The sequence below is a fragment of the Arachis hypogaea genome, chromosome 3, assembly GCF_003086295.3.
Source record: "Arachis hypogaea cultivar Tifrunner chromosome 3, arahy.Tifrunner.gnm2.J5K5, whole genome shotgun sequence".
Taxonomy (NCBI): domain Eukaryota; kingdom Viridiplantae; phylum Streptophyta; class Magnoliopsida; order Fabales; family Fabaceae; genus Arachis; species Arachis hypogaea.
This window is the reverse complement of record NC_092038.1, coordinates 5,092,991-5,108,770: the sequence shown is the minus strand read 5'-3', so window position 1 is coordinate 5,108,770 and position 15,780 is coordinate 5,092,991. Positions and strand designations below refer to the sequence as shown.

Here is a 15,780-nt window from a genome sequence, read left to right as displayed (position 1 = left end):
AAAATTGGAGTTTGCAGATCCTAAAGCAAGGAGGAGTGTTAATTATTTGCTTTTGGACTGCATTAAGTTTTTTTTATTATTGTTTCAGTTTGTTGTTTTAGTCAATTAGTGGTTCCTGCACTTTAGGAGAAAAGTAGTTTTTGTTATTCCACTTCCTTATCTAGTGGGTATGTGGTAGTTTCTGTTCATCCCACTTCCTAGTTTAGTGGTGATGTGGTAGTGTCATGGATTAAAAGCCTATAAATGTACTGCTTCAGTAAAGTAAAAAAGGGTGATTCCCATTCCTTTCACCTACGTATTTTTCTTATATCTCTGTCCTAAATATTTCTGTTTATACCATAAACCAACACAGAAGAACGCTGTCATTTAATTCGAACCAAGCATCTTCAAAGGCTTTAGAAGTCCCAAAAGGCTATCTTGCTGTCTATGTTGGAGAGAAAATGAAGTGGTTTGTGATTCCCGTTTCGTATTTGAACCAGACTTCGTTTCAAGAGTTACTAAGCTAAGCAGAAGAATAATTCGGATATGATCATCCAATGGGTGGTCTCACTATTCCATGCAGTGAGGAAGCTTTCTTGGACCTCACTTCTTGCTTCAATGGGCTATAAGTAATTCTAAAGGAGACTGACATAGATTAGTTGAGAACAATTTTGTAGTGGAAATTAGTTGCTATCATCTCAATGAGATGTCAAGGATGTAAATATCAGAATTTTTTTCACAATTTCAATGAATTTATACACTTAATCACTAAATACTTATAGATTCAATTAAAGTCGACTATAATCTTTTTTATTTTTTTATCCGATTAGACTCAATTAGCCATCTGATAATACATCGTACCCAGTATAATTGAGTTGGGTTCGATTTGACCCCAGACTCGAATTACCCGTACCCACACCTTCCTAGTTCCTAAGAGAAAGGCAACTTTCCTTCAATCAACAACAAATGCAACTAGTCCAACATAACGAACCAATAAAAAAAATTCAAAATGTAGAAAGAAAATTTTGAATAAATCTAAAAATTAATTGCTGGAGTGGTGGCTATTTGCACTGACTGGCTGGTTAGCTTATGGAGAATAAGAGAATCGGTGACTCTCTTATTCTTCTCATAACAATTCATCATCATCAAGCCATAGCTGGCTGATAATAGTAACCAGAGCATGCCAGCTTTCTTCTTTTAAGTGGAGAATCTATATATGCTTCTCAGTGTCTCTAATACATATTGTTTCATTTAATCTATATATGTAACACCTCTGCACTTCTCAGAGTAACAGCCATGCCAAGTTTATAACTATTTCTCTGATGTCGTACATCCGATGGCTCTATTTTGTAGAAGAATATGGGAAACACAAGCTGGCCCTTTTCCTTCTGACACTCGAGGATCTTGGCACCTTCATCTAGATACCACTTTGGAGCTGCATATATAGTTCTCAGAGAAAATGCAAATTAATAACCCAACGTGAAGAATAAAAGCTAATTTATGACGACAAATTATTTGCACAAAATTAAACTGACCAAGTACAGTGAGAATTGGTCACCTATAACCTTGTCAAATGTCAACTCATTACATGTTTTCTATGGGGAACCTTAGCTGCCTCTATGCTTCCATGTCTGACTCTCCTTCCTCTTCCTCATCCTCATCCTGTTGCATTAAGCAAAAGCTTTGCTCTTCTTCTCTTGGAGCCATAAGCCGCTTCAATTTTTTTACCACAGTTTTGAGGCTTTCTGAGAAGCAAGCAATGGCAAGTTCCACAGCACTCTTCTTCCAATTGGATCTCCCTGCACCACATGGAACATCTTCCCACTCTTCTTTCTGAAATTGGATATCTTTCATGCTTGTTTCTTTCTTGTAAACATACACTCCCCAATGAAATGGGATGATGCCTGGTACACACCTCACCTTCACTGTCTTCCATGTGTTACCATGCTCAACATGTGCATCAAGTCTCTTCCACTCCTCATCACTGAACCATAGTCGTAGGTCGCACAACAACACATGATTTTCCGCAACTGTGAAATTATGCGATGGTTGGTATGCAGAGTTTACATCCCCAGACTCAATGGACAAGTGCAGCCCAACAGATTGATAGTTCATTTCTCCAAACACAAACGCCAAAGCCACAACTGGGAACTTGCCACGTGCCTCGAAATTCAGGTCCTGTGAATAGTACTTCCAACTTGTACGATCGTCCCACCATTCTGGAATCTTTGTATTGGAAGTTGGCATCACAACTTGTAATTTATTTATCTCTCTGCGCACCTACAAATCAAAAGATATTGCTTCAGTATTTTTCTCTCTCTTCTTTTTAATCATTATTTTGGTTAAAAAGATATGAAATGATAAAAAGTAACAAACCTGTGACCATAGCATACTTGTTGTGTTTGCACTTAAGGAATTGCAGTGTCTCACATCCACTTTCCTAACACTAGAGGGAAGTTCTGGAATTTCTTGAAGCTTTAGGCAACAACTCAAATCCAAACTTGTCAAGTAGGACGATTCTTGAACGCATGCTGGAATAGACACAAAGTTGTTTGATGAAACATTTAAGACTTCCAAGTTTGGAAAACTCTGCATAATTACATGAAGATCTTCGTCACATAAACTTGCATGGCTGAAATGCAGAGTTTCTAAACTTGGACCGCTCTCTGCAGTAGTTGAAAGGCTTCCTCTGAATCTTGCAAATGCTCCACCAAGTTGAGGGCATCCTCCAACTTTCAATGTGACCAAATTTGGCAGCATAAATAAGGAGCTTGGAAGAAAACCAAGTTTCTCGCAACTTGTCAAATCTAAATAGCGAAGTCCTACAAGATCAAAAAAGGAATCTGGAAGCTCTTCAATAGCAGTAGCTTTCAGACAAATCTTTAATGGCTTATCCATCTTTCCCACTATGTCTGGGAAGAGTCCAAGACTTGTACACCAGTTAAAGGAAAGGTGTTCTAGTGAAGGCAGACAAATTCTTGAAAGAAACTTTCTTAATTTAGGGCACTTTGAAGCTCTCAAATATGTAAGGTTTGGGAGATCTCCAACCGATTCATCAAAGCTAACCAAGTTTTTGCATCCATTGAGTATCAATTTTCTTAAACTTCGGGTTTTAGATACGCTAGGAAAATGAGTGATGGATTCACAATGGGAGAAATTCATGTAAGTCAAATGCTCAAAGTTCTGCAAACAAAAATCAATCAATTAAAAAAAAAGGTAACAATATATTATATGAATTCCACCAATCCAACCATTGAATTGAGACACTTAACCATATAGATTAATCATGTAAAATTTTATAAAATTTGGAAGTGATTTAATATGTTAAGCACTACTTTATTTTGACATAACACAATTTTGTAATATAAGTCAATTATCGTCTTTAGATTATTTTTCTATTATTGGTGCCCTTTTGAATTTTCTAAAATTTGATAAATTAATCACAAAGGTAATATAATCTATAAAAAGTTGTCTAATGGTGTAAATTAACAAGAATTACGCATGGTCTAAATGGATCCTTGTGTATAAATTTCAAGTTTTAGCAGAAAGTAGTATCCACAATAAAAGTGAACTTTTTATAATAAGGGAATCAGACAACTAGTTGTACCTGAAACGAGTTTTCCAACGTGAGAGGACTATGACGTAAACTGAAGGCAACAATTTTTTTTAAGTTCGACGGAATAGATTTTGAAGGATACCCCTTCCAATCAAGCAGCCTTAATTGCTCAGGTAGAAGAATAGTTCGACATGAAAGGTTTGTGTTCCGAAGAATGAGAATTCTAAGTTTCTTCATCTTTTCAAGGGCAGTGTCAGTCCAATCATCTTCTTCACATTGAACAAGCTTTATTCCTTCAATTTTTTTATTTTCCTATGAAATAAGAATATGTCACATTAAATGTTATTATTTTCGAGGAAGGCTTGAAGGGGGAACAAAATAAAACAAAACTTTTCAAAACTTTTGCAATGCCTATTGATGGGAGGAAGACAAATAACTAGAATATCCTGCATCTGACAGGTAAAAGTTAAATAAGAAAGAAAGTTTGTGTAGTTCTCACTTTATCATCGGGTAGTAGTTCAAGAACATCTTCATGAAACCATAATCTGCTGCGGTCACTAACTTCTCTTGGTGCCTCCTGCTTCACAATCTCTCTACCCATATTCTGTATTAGATCATGCATCCTCAAGTAACCATCTTTGATAGTTACGAGAGATTTATCAGCTAGTATTCTAATACCAACTTCTGTAAACATACCACATCCATCTAATACATTTTTTACATATTCCCATTTCTTCCCATTGAAGAAGCATGCTATGTCAAGAAAAATATCCTTTTCATTGCCTTCAAGACTATCATAGCTTACTCTAAGAACACTTTGAATGTCTTTAGGAGGATTCTTCTCATATTTGTCCAAAGCAGACTTCCACTCTTCTAAACTTTTATTAATCAAATTAGAGCCTATAACCTTTAAGGCTAATGGGAGGCCCTGGGCATAATGTATTGCTTGATTGGATAGGTCTTCATAGTTTGCTTTGGGCCTTGTCATTTTGAAGGCGTTCCAACAGAAGAGCTCTAGAGATTCAAGGTCACTTAGCAATTTCGTCTCGTAAATCTTTTCGACTTCATGAGCTTCTAAAAGAGATTTATCCCTTGTTGTTATAACAATTTGAGTCTCGTAACTAAACCAATCACATTCTCCTGCCAATGCTTTTAATTGTTCTATCTTATCGACATCATCAAGAACAATAAGAGCTCTTTTTTTGTTAAGTTTCTTTCTTATCATACTGATTCCTTCCTCAACACTGCGGACCTTGATTTCCCACTCCCCAAGCAACTTTGAGAGGAGCGTTTGCTGTAGACGTACTAGGCCCTCTTCTTGATCTGAAATTTTTCTAACATTGAGAAGAAAACAAGCACATTCAAACCGGTCGCAGATGGAGTTATACAAGGCTTTGGCAAGCGTCGTCTTTCCACTCCCACCAATTCCAACAATCCCCAACATGGTATTGTTGTTGTAGAGCTTTGGTTTGGGTGATTCGCCATTGGATAATACCCTGTACCAAGAATATAGATGTGACTCCACTTCTTCAACTCGAGTTTGCATTCCAACCATATGATCCCCAATAAGTAATTGTCTTGGAGGTATATGAGTCAATGCCTTGCTTACAATTTTTTGAATAAACTCGAACTCATACCTGTAGATGTGCAAGCAGCTTTCAATATTGAGATTGGGCATTGAATGATCATGCAATATTTTAAGGATAATTGTATTGAAGAACTTTTTGAGGCGTTAAACACTCGATTCTAATAAAGGTGTTATTTAATTGAAACTAAAATAATTGATGAATAAATCTTCACTTATATGACCATGTACATATTATCACACAAGATATTGATTCAAATTAATATAGAAGTACTGAATAATGAAAATTAAGGATATCAATTTTAGAGATCACTAGATTTAGACTTGTACAATTTGAAAAATACTCAGGCCATAAACTTTTGTTACAAATTTTTTTGGATAACTAAAAGGATAATAGAGGAATTTTGACTTTGTTAATTAGTTATAAAACAATCTATATAGCTGTTAAAACAAATATAATAATTTTTTTAGTATATTACACTGAAAATAATATTAATTCGATCAATATATATATATATATATTGAAATATTTGTTTAAGTAGTATTTTTAACTCTTAAAACGAAGAATTATATTATAATAGATTCTGTAGTATAATAAAATCTAGTTCGATATATATATATTAAAGTATTTTTTTAACTATAATTTTTTATAAGTACGTATAAGAAATAACAATCTTTTTTATTTGGTTTTGATAAATTCAAGTATTTTTGCAACAATTTATTTTAATATCGTTGAATATCAATTAATTTCACAACTTATAATTTCACCTTAGAAATTCAAAAATCTATAAAAAAATATATAGTATAGATTATTTGATATATAATATAACATATATAAGAATAGAATAATATTTTAACAAATAGAATTAATTAATGATAAATAAATAATATGATAGTTTTTTTCTTAGAGAATAAACAAATAATGGTATTAAATTCATTATTAATTAAGACATAATTCTAGTTAATGTCATTAGATGAGGAAGGTTAATAAAAAAAACAAATTTAGAATTCTATAAAAGTTATAATTTAGCAAAAGAATTTATGTGACAATAGAATAATCAGAAGAAATGTCATTCTCTAGTTGCAAGAAAATATGGGTATCAACTTTCATATAGATAAAATAAACGCTTTTTAATTTTGGTGTTGCCTTTCCAATAGTGTTTTTCAACAATGTTGAAACTTCGTGTATTTTTTTATTATGTGAAAACCACAGATCTAGGGACCTTTAGATTTGTGACTTTCAAATTTTTTTTAACATGTAAATCTGAGGATTAAATTTGTTTTTTTATTATTTTAAATTTTTTTAAACATACCAATCTAATATTCAGATTGTCATATTTGTATTTTAGTATTAAAAAATGTTTTACATGTGCAAATCGGACCTGAAAAAATTATTTCGACACAAACCGAACCTTCAATCCAATTTGTGCGTTGTAAAATTTGACCATTACATTTCTCTACAAATTTTATTATTTTTCAGATCTGATTGTCTGATTTGTTATTTAAAATTTTAAAAAAATAAAATTCATATTTAAAAAAAATACACAAATTCAGCGTTACACTGAAGCACACACAATTTTCTTAATATTTGTAAAAAAAAAAAAAAAAAAAAGCCTAAAATAGATTGTTAGTTTATCACTCACATCCTCAGAAGACGGGAATTTTTTTTTAAACTGTCGACGAGTATTGGAATATCGTCATACTAATCCCTCCAAACCTTTGATACAGATTTAATAGTCAAGCATGGTATATAGTTATATTAATAGTCAACTAGTCAAGCATACCATTACCACACATCGTCACAATTATAAGAGACTTAAAAATGTGATTGAGTTTAGACACAAACAATAGGGGGAGAAGGTATTTATTACTTACTCTTGTTTCAAATGAAAGCCTTTCCTGTTGGATGCTTCCTCCAAAGCTTCCTTCCATTCTTTCACCTTCTGAGAGTGACAACCAAACCTTTTTTCATGAGCATCCATGGCTTCCTTGTAAGTTTTCTTCTGATGCCTTACATGGGAAGGCTTTATTTTGTAGAAGACTGGAAACAGAAGCTGGTTCCTTTCCCTGTGACACCGAAGGATCTGGACGAGTTCATCAAGGCACCATGTTGAAGATGCATAGTTTGTTGAGAAAACAACAATGGAGATCTTTGAGGCTTCAATGGATTGAAGGAGTTGAGGTCGAATTGTTTCTCCTGTTCTGAGATTCTCATCATCGATGAAGGTGTTGATTCCGTTGCGGCAGAGAGCATCGTAGAGATGACCTGTGAATCCATGACGTGTGTCTTCACCCCTAAAACTCAGAAAGACATCGTAATTAGTAGCCATGGTCTCAGAAGTTGAAGCTGGATTTGCCATCCCTGTAAATGCAGAACAATGTAATGATAGAATGATTCACAAATCACAATGGCAACCTGGCTTTTATAGGGAAATTTGTAAATATACTCAAAATATCGATTTTCTAGTAATTTTAATATGGAGAGAATGTTGATGTATACAAAGGTATACGGTGTTTTATCAGGCTATAAGGATTGCGCAAAATAAATCGATCCGTCCAATTTCAGTATCCATAAAATTTTGTAATGAAAATTTTGGGTTCGATTTTCGATTTGTGTCCCTCTCTCTCTTTAATGAAGTCGAACTATTCGATTTTTTCCCACTAAAATAAAAAATTGAACACTGTCACAACCATATATGTCTCCCTAATACTTCATAATTCAGCATAATTCACATGTCAACCTCATATTTAAAAAAAAATAGCCTTAAAATTTACGGTTAATCTACTAGAATATATTTTTAAAAATAAGAATATATATATATATATATATATATATATATATATATATTAAATTACATATATGTCCCTTATCCTTAATATTGTCAGGAAAATCTTATCCATGGTTAAAAGTAAAAATTTCATGTGACGGGAAAAAGGTTGATGAATCAATGAGAGCACTTGACTAGTTGACTTGACTTTCAACAGTAGCAGAACTTTTATAATTATATAATCTTACAAACATTATGGATGGAAACCATGATAACAATAATTCACTTTCATTAGTGAAATACTCAAGACGTTTATGCTCTTACGTATCTAATTTATTATAGGGCCTCAGAAGTCAGAACAAAAGAAAAAGGAGAGTCTGTGGGCCAAGTCCATAACTCTTTAATCCTTGTTTTTCACTCCAACAGCGCGCGCACACACACATTTTATATCACTCAATTCTTTCTCACCGACACCGAGAGATGTCTCCTCCTCTTCCTCCTCCTCATGCTATCTTTCTTAAAAAAAATAAATTTTCGTACCCTTTTCTTTGATTATTTTCACTACTACTTTCCTACTTTAATTCTATTATACCCTGTCAATTGTGTTCGCTTATGTAGGTTCTTATTCCAAAATTTTGTTAAAATAGCCTAAATTTAAAGAAAAAAATACCTTTATTTCAAATATTACTAATTATTAAAATATTAAAATAATTTTTTAATTTGATAATTATTTATATCTTTAATTTTTGTCATAATTATAATTATAAGTATTAATAAATCTAAAAATTTAGAATTAAAATAAGATAGAATTCGAAATTTTTGGATATATAGATTCTATTATATCAATTAATGTTAAGATTAACTTATTGAAATTATTATTATTATGTTTGTAATATTAGATTTTAGAATGGTATCATTTTTACAATTATTGAAAATCATTTTAAAATTAATTATTAAATTATTTACTAACTTATTTGTCACCATGATGTTTATGTTAAATATTTTACAAAAAAATTTAATTGAGATGCAATATTTTGTGTTGAAATTAATTAAGCTTGTCATTTGAAAAATTAAATTACAATATAAATATTATTTTGTATATACATTTTGAATGTAAAATTAGTATTAAATTTGGATAAAGTTATCACATGAATTATTATTGAATTAATTATTAATTTGTTTGACAATTTTTAGCTTAATCATAATTTGTATATAAAAATATTTTGAAAGATTTTATGATAAAAACTGCAGCTAATGACAATAAATGTTATATTTAATACACTTTGTCAGTGTATAATTGTATTTTCAGATTCATATAAATTGAAAATGATACATATTTATTTTATGTCTACAAAATTAATGAAACATGTTCACAGATGATAGGTGTGACAATGGTGGGACAAAGGAGAGATAAGGTGATGTTGAGATGGAGATGATAAAGTTAATGTTGACGAAGACGGTGGGGCAGCAATACAGTGGGAGAGGATGAAGGAGGATTGAGAGAGAATGATAGATGATGAAGGGGAGTAATAACAGGGGTAATTAGGGAAAGAATTATTTTGACCAACTTTGACTATTAAAAAATTTTAAGGAAATGATAAAATTAATATTTATTTTAAATGTTAGGAATAAAATTGAATTAAATTAAATATTATGAGTATTTTTTAAAAATATTAAAGATAAAAAAATATATTTTATTCTAAACTAAATTAATTATTTACTTAAATAAATTAAAATACACAATTTTACTAATTTAAATATTTAGTTTTATTTTCACTAGTATAAAAAGCAAAAACCTAAAGTACAAAGATTCTGCAGGTGTTAACAGTAAAAACTATGCAAAAAAGATTTCACAATTTTGCTGCTGTTGTTACCAAAACAGGGAAGCATTTTCGCAAAAATGGAAGAGCATTTTCGACTATGTAGCCAACGAAATTGAGAAGAAATTTTCTCCTACTTTCGTAGACCATGTAATAGCAAAAATGGGATATATATTTTATGACTTGATTGATGCTTGCGAAAATAGAAACATTAATGTGCAAAAACTTTTTTATAAATACCACAATAGCCTAGCACAATCTGACACCTCTATCTATCATTCTTCTTATTTCTATTTCTTATTCTTCAACTTTTTTCTCTTAAAATTATCACAAAATGACAACTGAATAAGTTAATATTGTTGTTTGTTGTTTATCCGAATGTAAGAATTAGAAGTAATGATGATGGTACATTTTTTTAATACAATAATTGAGTTACAATATAAATATAGTAGTTACAGTCATTGATTAAGCTGAAAAGTTTGATTCTGGTTAACAAAAGTTTACTCGGGAGAAAACACATAAAAAAAATAGGATATTGATTTTTATTTGTTGATGAAAGTCCAAGAGTACGTTATAAAGTATTTTGGATTAAAGATGACAAATATATTCGTGTTATGTTCGAAATGCATAAGAAGATTGTGGCACAACAAGTGATGGAGCCTTACATTGAGATCGTGAACATAGGTGGAAGTTCTTCATATTCATGTTCATCAAGCATCTCGAGTTCTAAGCCAGGACCAAGCCATAGCCGAGGAATCAACATTGGGGACCGAGTGAAACTTGTTTTGCACCACCGAATGCTAGGTTTTAGAAGATTTAAAGACAGATAATGACTGAATTGAAATTGGTTCTGAGAACGAAAGTGATGATGAGATAGAGTCCATTCCAAAAACACAAGATTTTGAATTTATACAATCACGGTTTATTTTGACACCATTACTTTCTCTTCTTCCTCATTCGCGAGTTCCAAACTATTATTCTACATTAGATCTTGATGTAATAAAAGTTGATACATGGCCTTTTGGTTCCGGAGGCCATAATAACTATAATTTAGATAGAAATGTAGAATTACGACTCAAACACATATTCTATAACAAAAATATGTGCACCTAACCATAAAAAATTACAGCATTTAAAGAAATGTTGAATATCGAATAATTAAGTCGGATAAAATACCACTGTTGGCACGCGCAAACTTCACAAATAAAATTTTGTTGAAAACGTCGGCAAGGAGTGTGTTATTTATAAGCATAACTCCTCTGTTTTCGCTGGCAGAAGAAATGCAAACGTTGGGCACATTTCTCTTTAGTTTTTGCTGACAATAACAGCACAATTGGGGCATATTTTGTTAGAAAAATGCTACTCATTCTTTAAATATTATTTTTTATTCGGCTTTTAAATTTAATATTTTATTATTTTAATTTTTTAATTAATCATATTTTCTATTTTTAAGAAATAATTTTTATTTTTATTTAATTTATTATTATACTTGTTATCGTAAAATTTGTAACAACTTATAATGCATTAATTTTTTGCAAACTAAACCATAAAATTTGTAACAACTTTTTGTGTACTTATTTTTAAAATATTAATGAAGTTTTTAAAATAAATTAAACTCACTTCAATTTTTTTTTTCGCTTATTCAAAACATTCAAAATTATACAATTACACACCAAGTGCTTTTTGAACACATTCAAAATTATACAAGTATAATTTAAAATTCAAAAATACACTTCCAAATTATTAGAATGAACGCTAATTATTTTATTAACACATCTAAAATACATGTTAAAATAATTTGTTTATCCATCCAAATTTATAAAATTATACAATAAATAATTAATTGACACACTCGTAAGTCAACAGTAAATAATTGTGCTTATTATAAGAAGATGTAGATGGTACGTTTATAAAAATTGGTTTTTTTTTCAATTATAATACATCTAAAATTATTAAGTTATATGCAAAATATTTTTGCAACACATTCAAAATTATAAATTTAAATTTTTTTTCAATTATAATACATCTAAAATTATTAAGTTATATATAAAATATTTTTGAAACACATCCAAAATTATAAATCTAAAATTTTATTTTTAGATGTGTATTTAAATTATAATCGATTAGTAATTAAAAATCTTAAAATTGAAATGAAAATTTTAAAATTTAAATTTTAAATTTTATTTTTATTTAGTTTGTATTTTGGATGTGTATTTAATTTTAAAAAGACACCAAATTTATTTGAATGTGTTTGTTTTAATTTTTTTAAATTATTATAATAAAAAACTGAATAGAAGATTATTTTTAAAAAATACCTAGTTTAACCGATTTTGTTATTAGTTTCTCCGACATAGAGAGCGAAATTAGAGAAATTTTGCACACAATTTTTTGCTATCAACACCTGCACAATCTTTGTAGTTTAAGGTTTTTGTTTTTTGTGCTATCGAAAACACAACTAAATCTTTAAAATAGTAAAAATTTTTATTTTGATTTATTTGAATAAATAATTATTTTTTATTTAAATAAAAAAGGGCCTATTTTAGACACTTGTTAGAGGTAGGGGCACCATATTTTGCGTCTTTGATATTCCCCTATGCAAAATCGTACTTCTGATGATTTTTTTTTTAATTTGCCTAGTTAAAGTTTTCAAAGAGGAAAACATGTTAATGTTTTTTGAATGAATGACTAAAAGCTCGTAATTTGTTGTTGTCCTGATGAAATATGTTAGGTATACATGGGATCCTCTTAATTTTTCTTTTTCAATTATTTGGTAAAGTGTAAATTTTTATTATTTAATATTTTTTTTACATATTTAATATGAGAGATTATTTTTATTAAATAATTAAAAGTTAAAAAAAATTATTTTTGACATACACTAATAAAATTAATTATTAAAATTAATTTTTTATATAAAATACATATTAAAATATAAAATATATATTTAAAATGAATTAAATAATATTAATAACTAATTTTAATGTATAAATAATATTTTATTTTATTATAAAAACAAAACTTCTACTTGAAAAATTGTAACTGAATTCTTTAATTTTCTTCTCTAGCTTCTTCGTCTTTAATGATACTTCAAGATTTGTTGTTACAATCTAAAATTTTTGGCCCCTTTATAAAGTGTCTTAACTCTATGTTTTTTCCTTTAACAAACATGCTAAATGTAACAAAAATGATATATATTAAGAGTGTCATTTAAATAAAGATATTAAAAATATTTTTTCAAATATTTTTTAATAATTAAAATTTAATATATATAATTGACTAAATTGTGTTATTTTTATTAAAATTTATTGGATAAATCAGTTTAGACGAAAAATCAATAAATTAATTTTTGAATTGGTCTAAATTAATATTTTTTTATAAAAAATAACTACAATATCCTTATTATATATATATATATATTTTTTTTTTTGAAAACTTTAAATTCTAACCCTATGACGGCAAAGAAATAAAGAGTTAGAGTTTAAGATTCTCAAAATTAATATATAAAATATGAGTATTCTGGTCATTTTTTATAATAAGGGTATTGTAGTAATCTTCTATAAAAAAATAATATTAATTTAGACCAATTCAAGATTTGATTTACCATTTTTTCGGTCAAATTAATTTGTTTAGCCTAATTTTGACAAAAATAAAACGGTTTAATCGATTATATGTGTTAAATTTTAATTACTAAAAAACATCTTTAAAAAAAGACGTTTTAGCCGTCTTTATTTAAGTGTCTCCCATATATTAAAATATAAAATATTTAATTACTCAGCAGGTCCTATAGTTTTACCGAATTTCAATTAGGTCCCTATAATTTTTTTCTTTTAAATTGGTCCCTATACGTCAATTTTTTTTCAATTTAGTCCGTTAAACATTAAAAGAATATTAGTACATTGTGAAATTACTTGTATAGCCCTGTCTTCCACCTTCTTCATCGTCTTTTAGAGCTCGTTTGGGAACGCACAAAAGTTACTTTTTTTTACTTTTGAATTATGAAAAGTTACGATAAGTGTTTTTGGCACTATTTTTAAGAAGAGCTTTTAACTTCCCGAAAAGTTAATTCATAGCTTTTGGAAGAAGTAGAAATAGATGACTTTCTCCTTTTTGATAAGTCATTTTATCACTTCCGTGAAAAAAAATTGATTTCAAAACAAAAAAATTTACTTTCGTTCTTGATTCTATGGAAAAAAGTTTCCTGTTTCTGCTGGAAATACCGGCCCTCCACTACCATTTTCACGCAAGGTTCCATCTTTTAGAAGTACTGGCCTTCCACCATCATCCTCACACGCAATGTTCCATCTACTGGAAGTGTTGGCCTTCCACCACCATTTTCACGTAATGATTCATCTGTTGGAAGTATTGACCCTTCACCACCATCTTCTATTCCATCTGAACTAGCATATATTCCTTCCAGGTATTTTTTTTATCATTTTATCATTCTATTTTTATTATTAAATTTGTATTGAATATTTTGTATGCCATGAAATCTAAGTTTTAATTTTATTTTTTTATATGTGATTTTAATTTTATTTTTTTATATGTGATTTTATTTTTATACAACTTGCTATTATTTTTATTATTAGTTTTATAATTTTCTTTTTTTTTATGTTCTTCCCCAACAAATTCATGAAAGTGGCAAGTCCGGAAGAAAATTTAAAGCTGATTGGAATGAATACTGTTATATTCATAAAAATATGTAAAGAAGAGATGGTGGCTCGAAATAGACCTGGAACACATTTTAACAAAGTTGGTTGGGCAAATTTAAAAATAAAATTCTTGAAAGAGACTGGTTTAAATTATGAGTCTAAACAATTTAAAAAAATTTAATATCCATTCTCTTATGTCAAAAAAATTGTATTTTTTAAGTTATTTATCCAAACGCTACAACTTTAAAATAAGTACTTCTATAGTTAAAAATCTAAACACAAAATAACTTATTTATAAGCTACTATTAATAAAAGTCCTTATACTTTAAACTCCTTTTCCAAAAGAACTTATTTAAGTTATTTACCCAAATTGGGCCTTAGTTATTCATCATTCTCTCTTAATAGCCACTTTTTAAAATCTTTTCTCTCACAACTATGGAGTAAAAATAATAATAAAAATAAGGGAAGTGCTAGGTAAACAATAACTATCTTGAACAACATGAATAACTACCAATCAAATAAAAACACATTACACCTCTAAATTATCTATCTAAATCTTTATAAAAAAATAACCATCCGTACACCTAGTAAAATAAACATCCGATATATCTATTATTCACATTGTTTAGTATTTTTATTGTCTACCTATACTTTTCCTATAAATAAATAATAGTGATAACACATTAATTAGTGAGAGCCACTAATGAGCAATGTTGGATTTCCATTCTAAAGAACAAACAAGGCTTCTGCTCTCAGACTCCAACTCTGCAAAAAAACATAAAAAATAACAAAAAAAAAGAAGATAAAAATAGCAATAAAATATAGACAAAAGTAAAGAGACTGAAGAACTAAAGTACTGAAGAATCCCAACCTTCCCATTCACAGGTTGGTTGTAGTAGTCTCAGCTGTGAAATTTGAGTAGTTAAGATTAAAGCTAGTTTTAAATTGTAAACCATGAATCAAAAGATACTCGGCCATGAAAATAGGTCATGTGACAATGTCCAGAAAATCTCAATTAAGATTCCTATACAAAAAATTAAAAATAGAAAAAATGAAGAACTTATGCAGATAACACAATTAAGCATATTGACAAGTATGATAACAGATGCAGATTGAATACCTTCATTGGAAAGGTATTCCAAATGCTTTTTCAGAGTTTTCAAATAGAAACATGAATGCTATCAAATAATATACTTAGGGTTTTGGACTTCAAAGCAGCTACAAGATCCTCCAACGTAAATGGACTCAAAAATAATAAAGTACTGAATGACCTTAAACAAGCATAAATAGAAAAGACTTCAAGAATAGGAACATCATCTGAATTTAAATCTTGGGAAGAAGAGGGTAATTGCAACTTTGCCTGAAAAATTTTGGACTGTTCATGACCAGATATTACAGTTACAGGAACATCCTTTGGTGTGGAATC

At 29.3% G+C, this 15,780-nt stretch overlaps 1 protein-coding gene across 4 annotated transcripts; it reads right to left on the bottom strand.

Moving 5' to 3' along the window:
- Positions 1–910: 910 nt before the first annotated feature.
- On the bottom strand, positions 911–7,841 carry LOC112789006 (disease resistance protein Roq1). 4 transcript variants are annotated; one of them, XR_003196147.3, is made up of 6 exons: positions 6,996–7,841; positions 4,035–5,172; positions 3,587–3,847; positions 2,356–3,162; positions 1,515–2,259; positions 911–1,414 (listed from the first exon to the last, which is right to left on the bottom strand). XR_003196147.3 is itself a non-coding variant. In XM_072226217.1 (6 exons), the coding sequence occupies exons 1-5, from the start codon at positions 7,478–7,480 to the stop codon at positions 1,597–1,599; spliced, it is 3,354 nt and encodes a 1,117-aa protein (XP_072082318.1). In that variant the 5' UTR covers positions 7,481–7,841; the 3' UTR covers positions 911–1,414; positions 1,568–1,596. The 4 variants fall into 4 exon arrangements, 2 of the variants coding, with proteins under 2 accessions (XP_072082318.1, XP_025686489.1); XR_003196146.3 differs by having other exon boundaries at positions 1,538–2,259; XM_072226217.1 differs by having other exon boundaries at positions 1,568–2,259.
- Positions 7,842–15,780: the final 7,939 nt, after the last annotated feature.

Bases quoted from the DNA above. Each gene is read 5' to 3' on its own strand.
- LOC112789006 (XM_025830704.3), bottom strand. From the start codon at position 7,480: ATGGCAAATCCAGCTTCAACTTCTGAGACCATGGCTACTAATTACGAT. The intron at 3,848-4,034 runs GTGAGAACTACA...CTTATTTCATAG, and splicing joins AACTACTACCCGATGATAAA to GAAAATAAAAAAATTGAAGG. The intron at 3,163-3,586 runs GTACAACTAGTT...TTTTGTTTGCAG, and splicing joins CGTTGGAAAACTCGTTTCAG to AACTTTGAGCATTTGACTTA.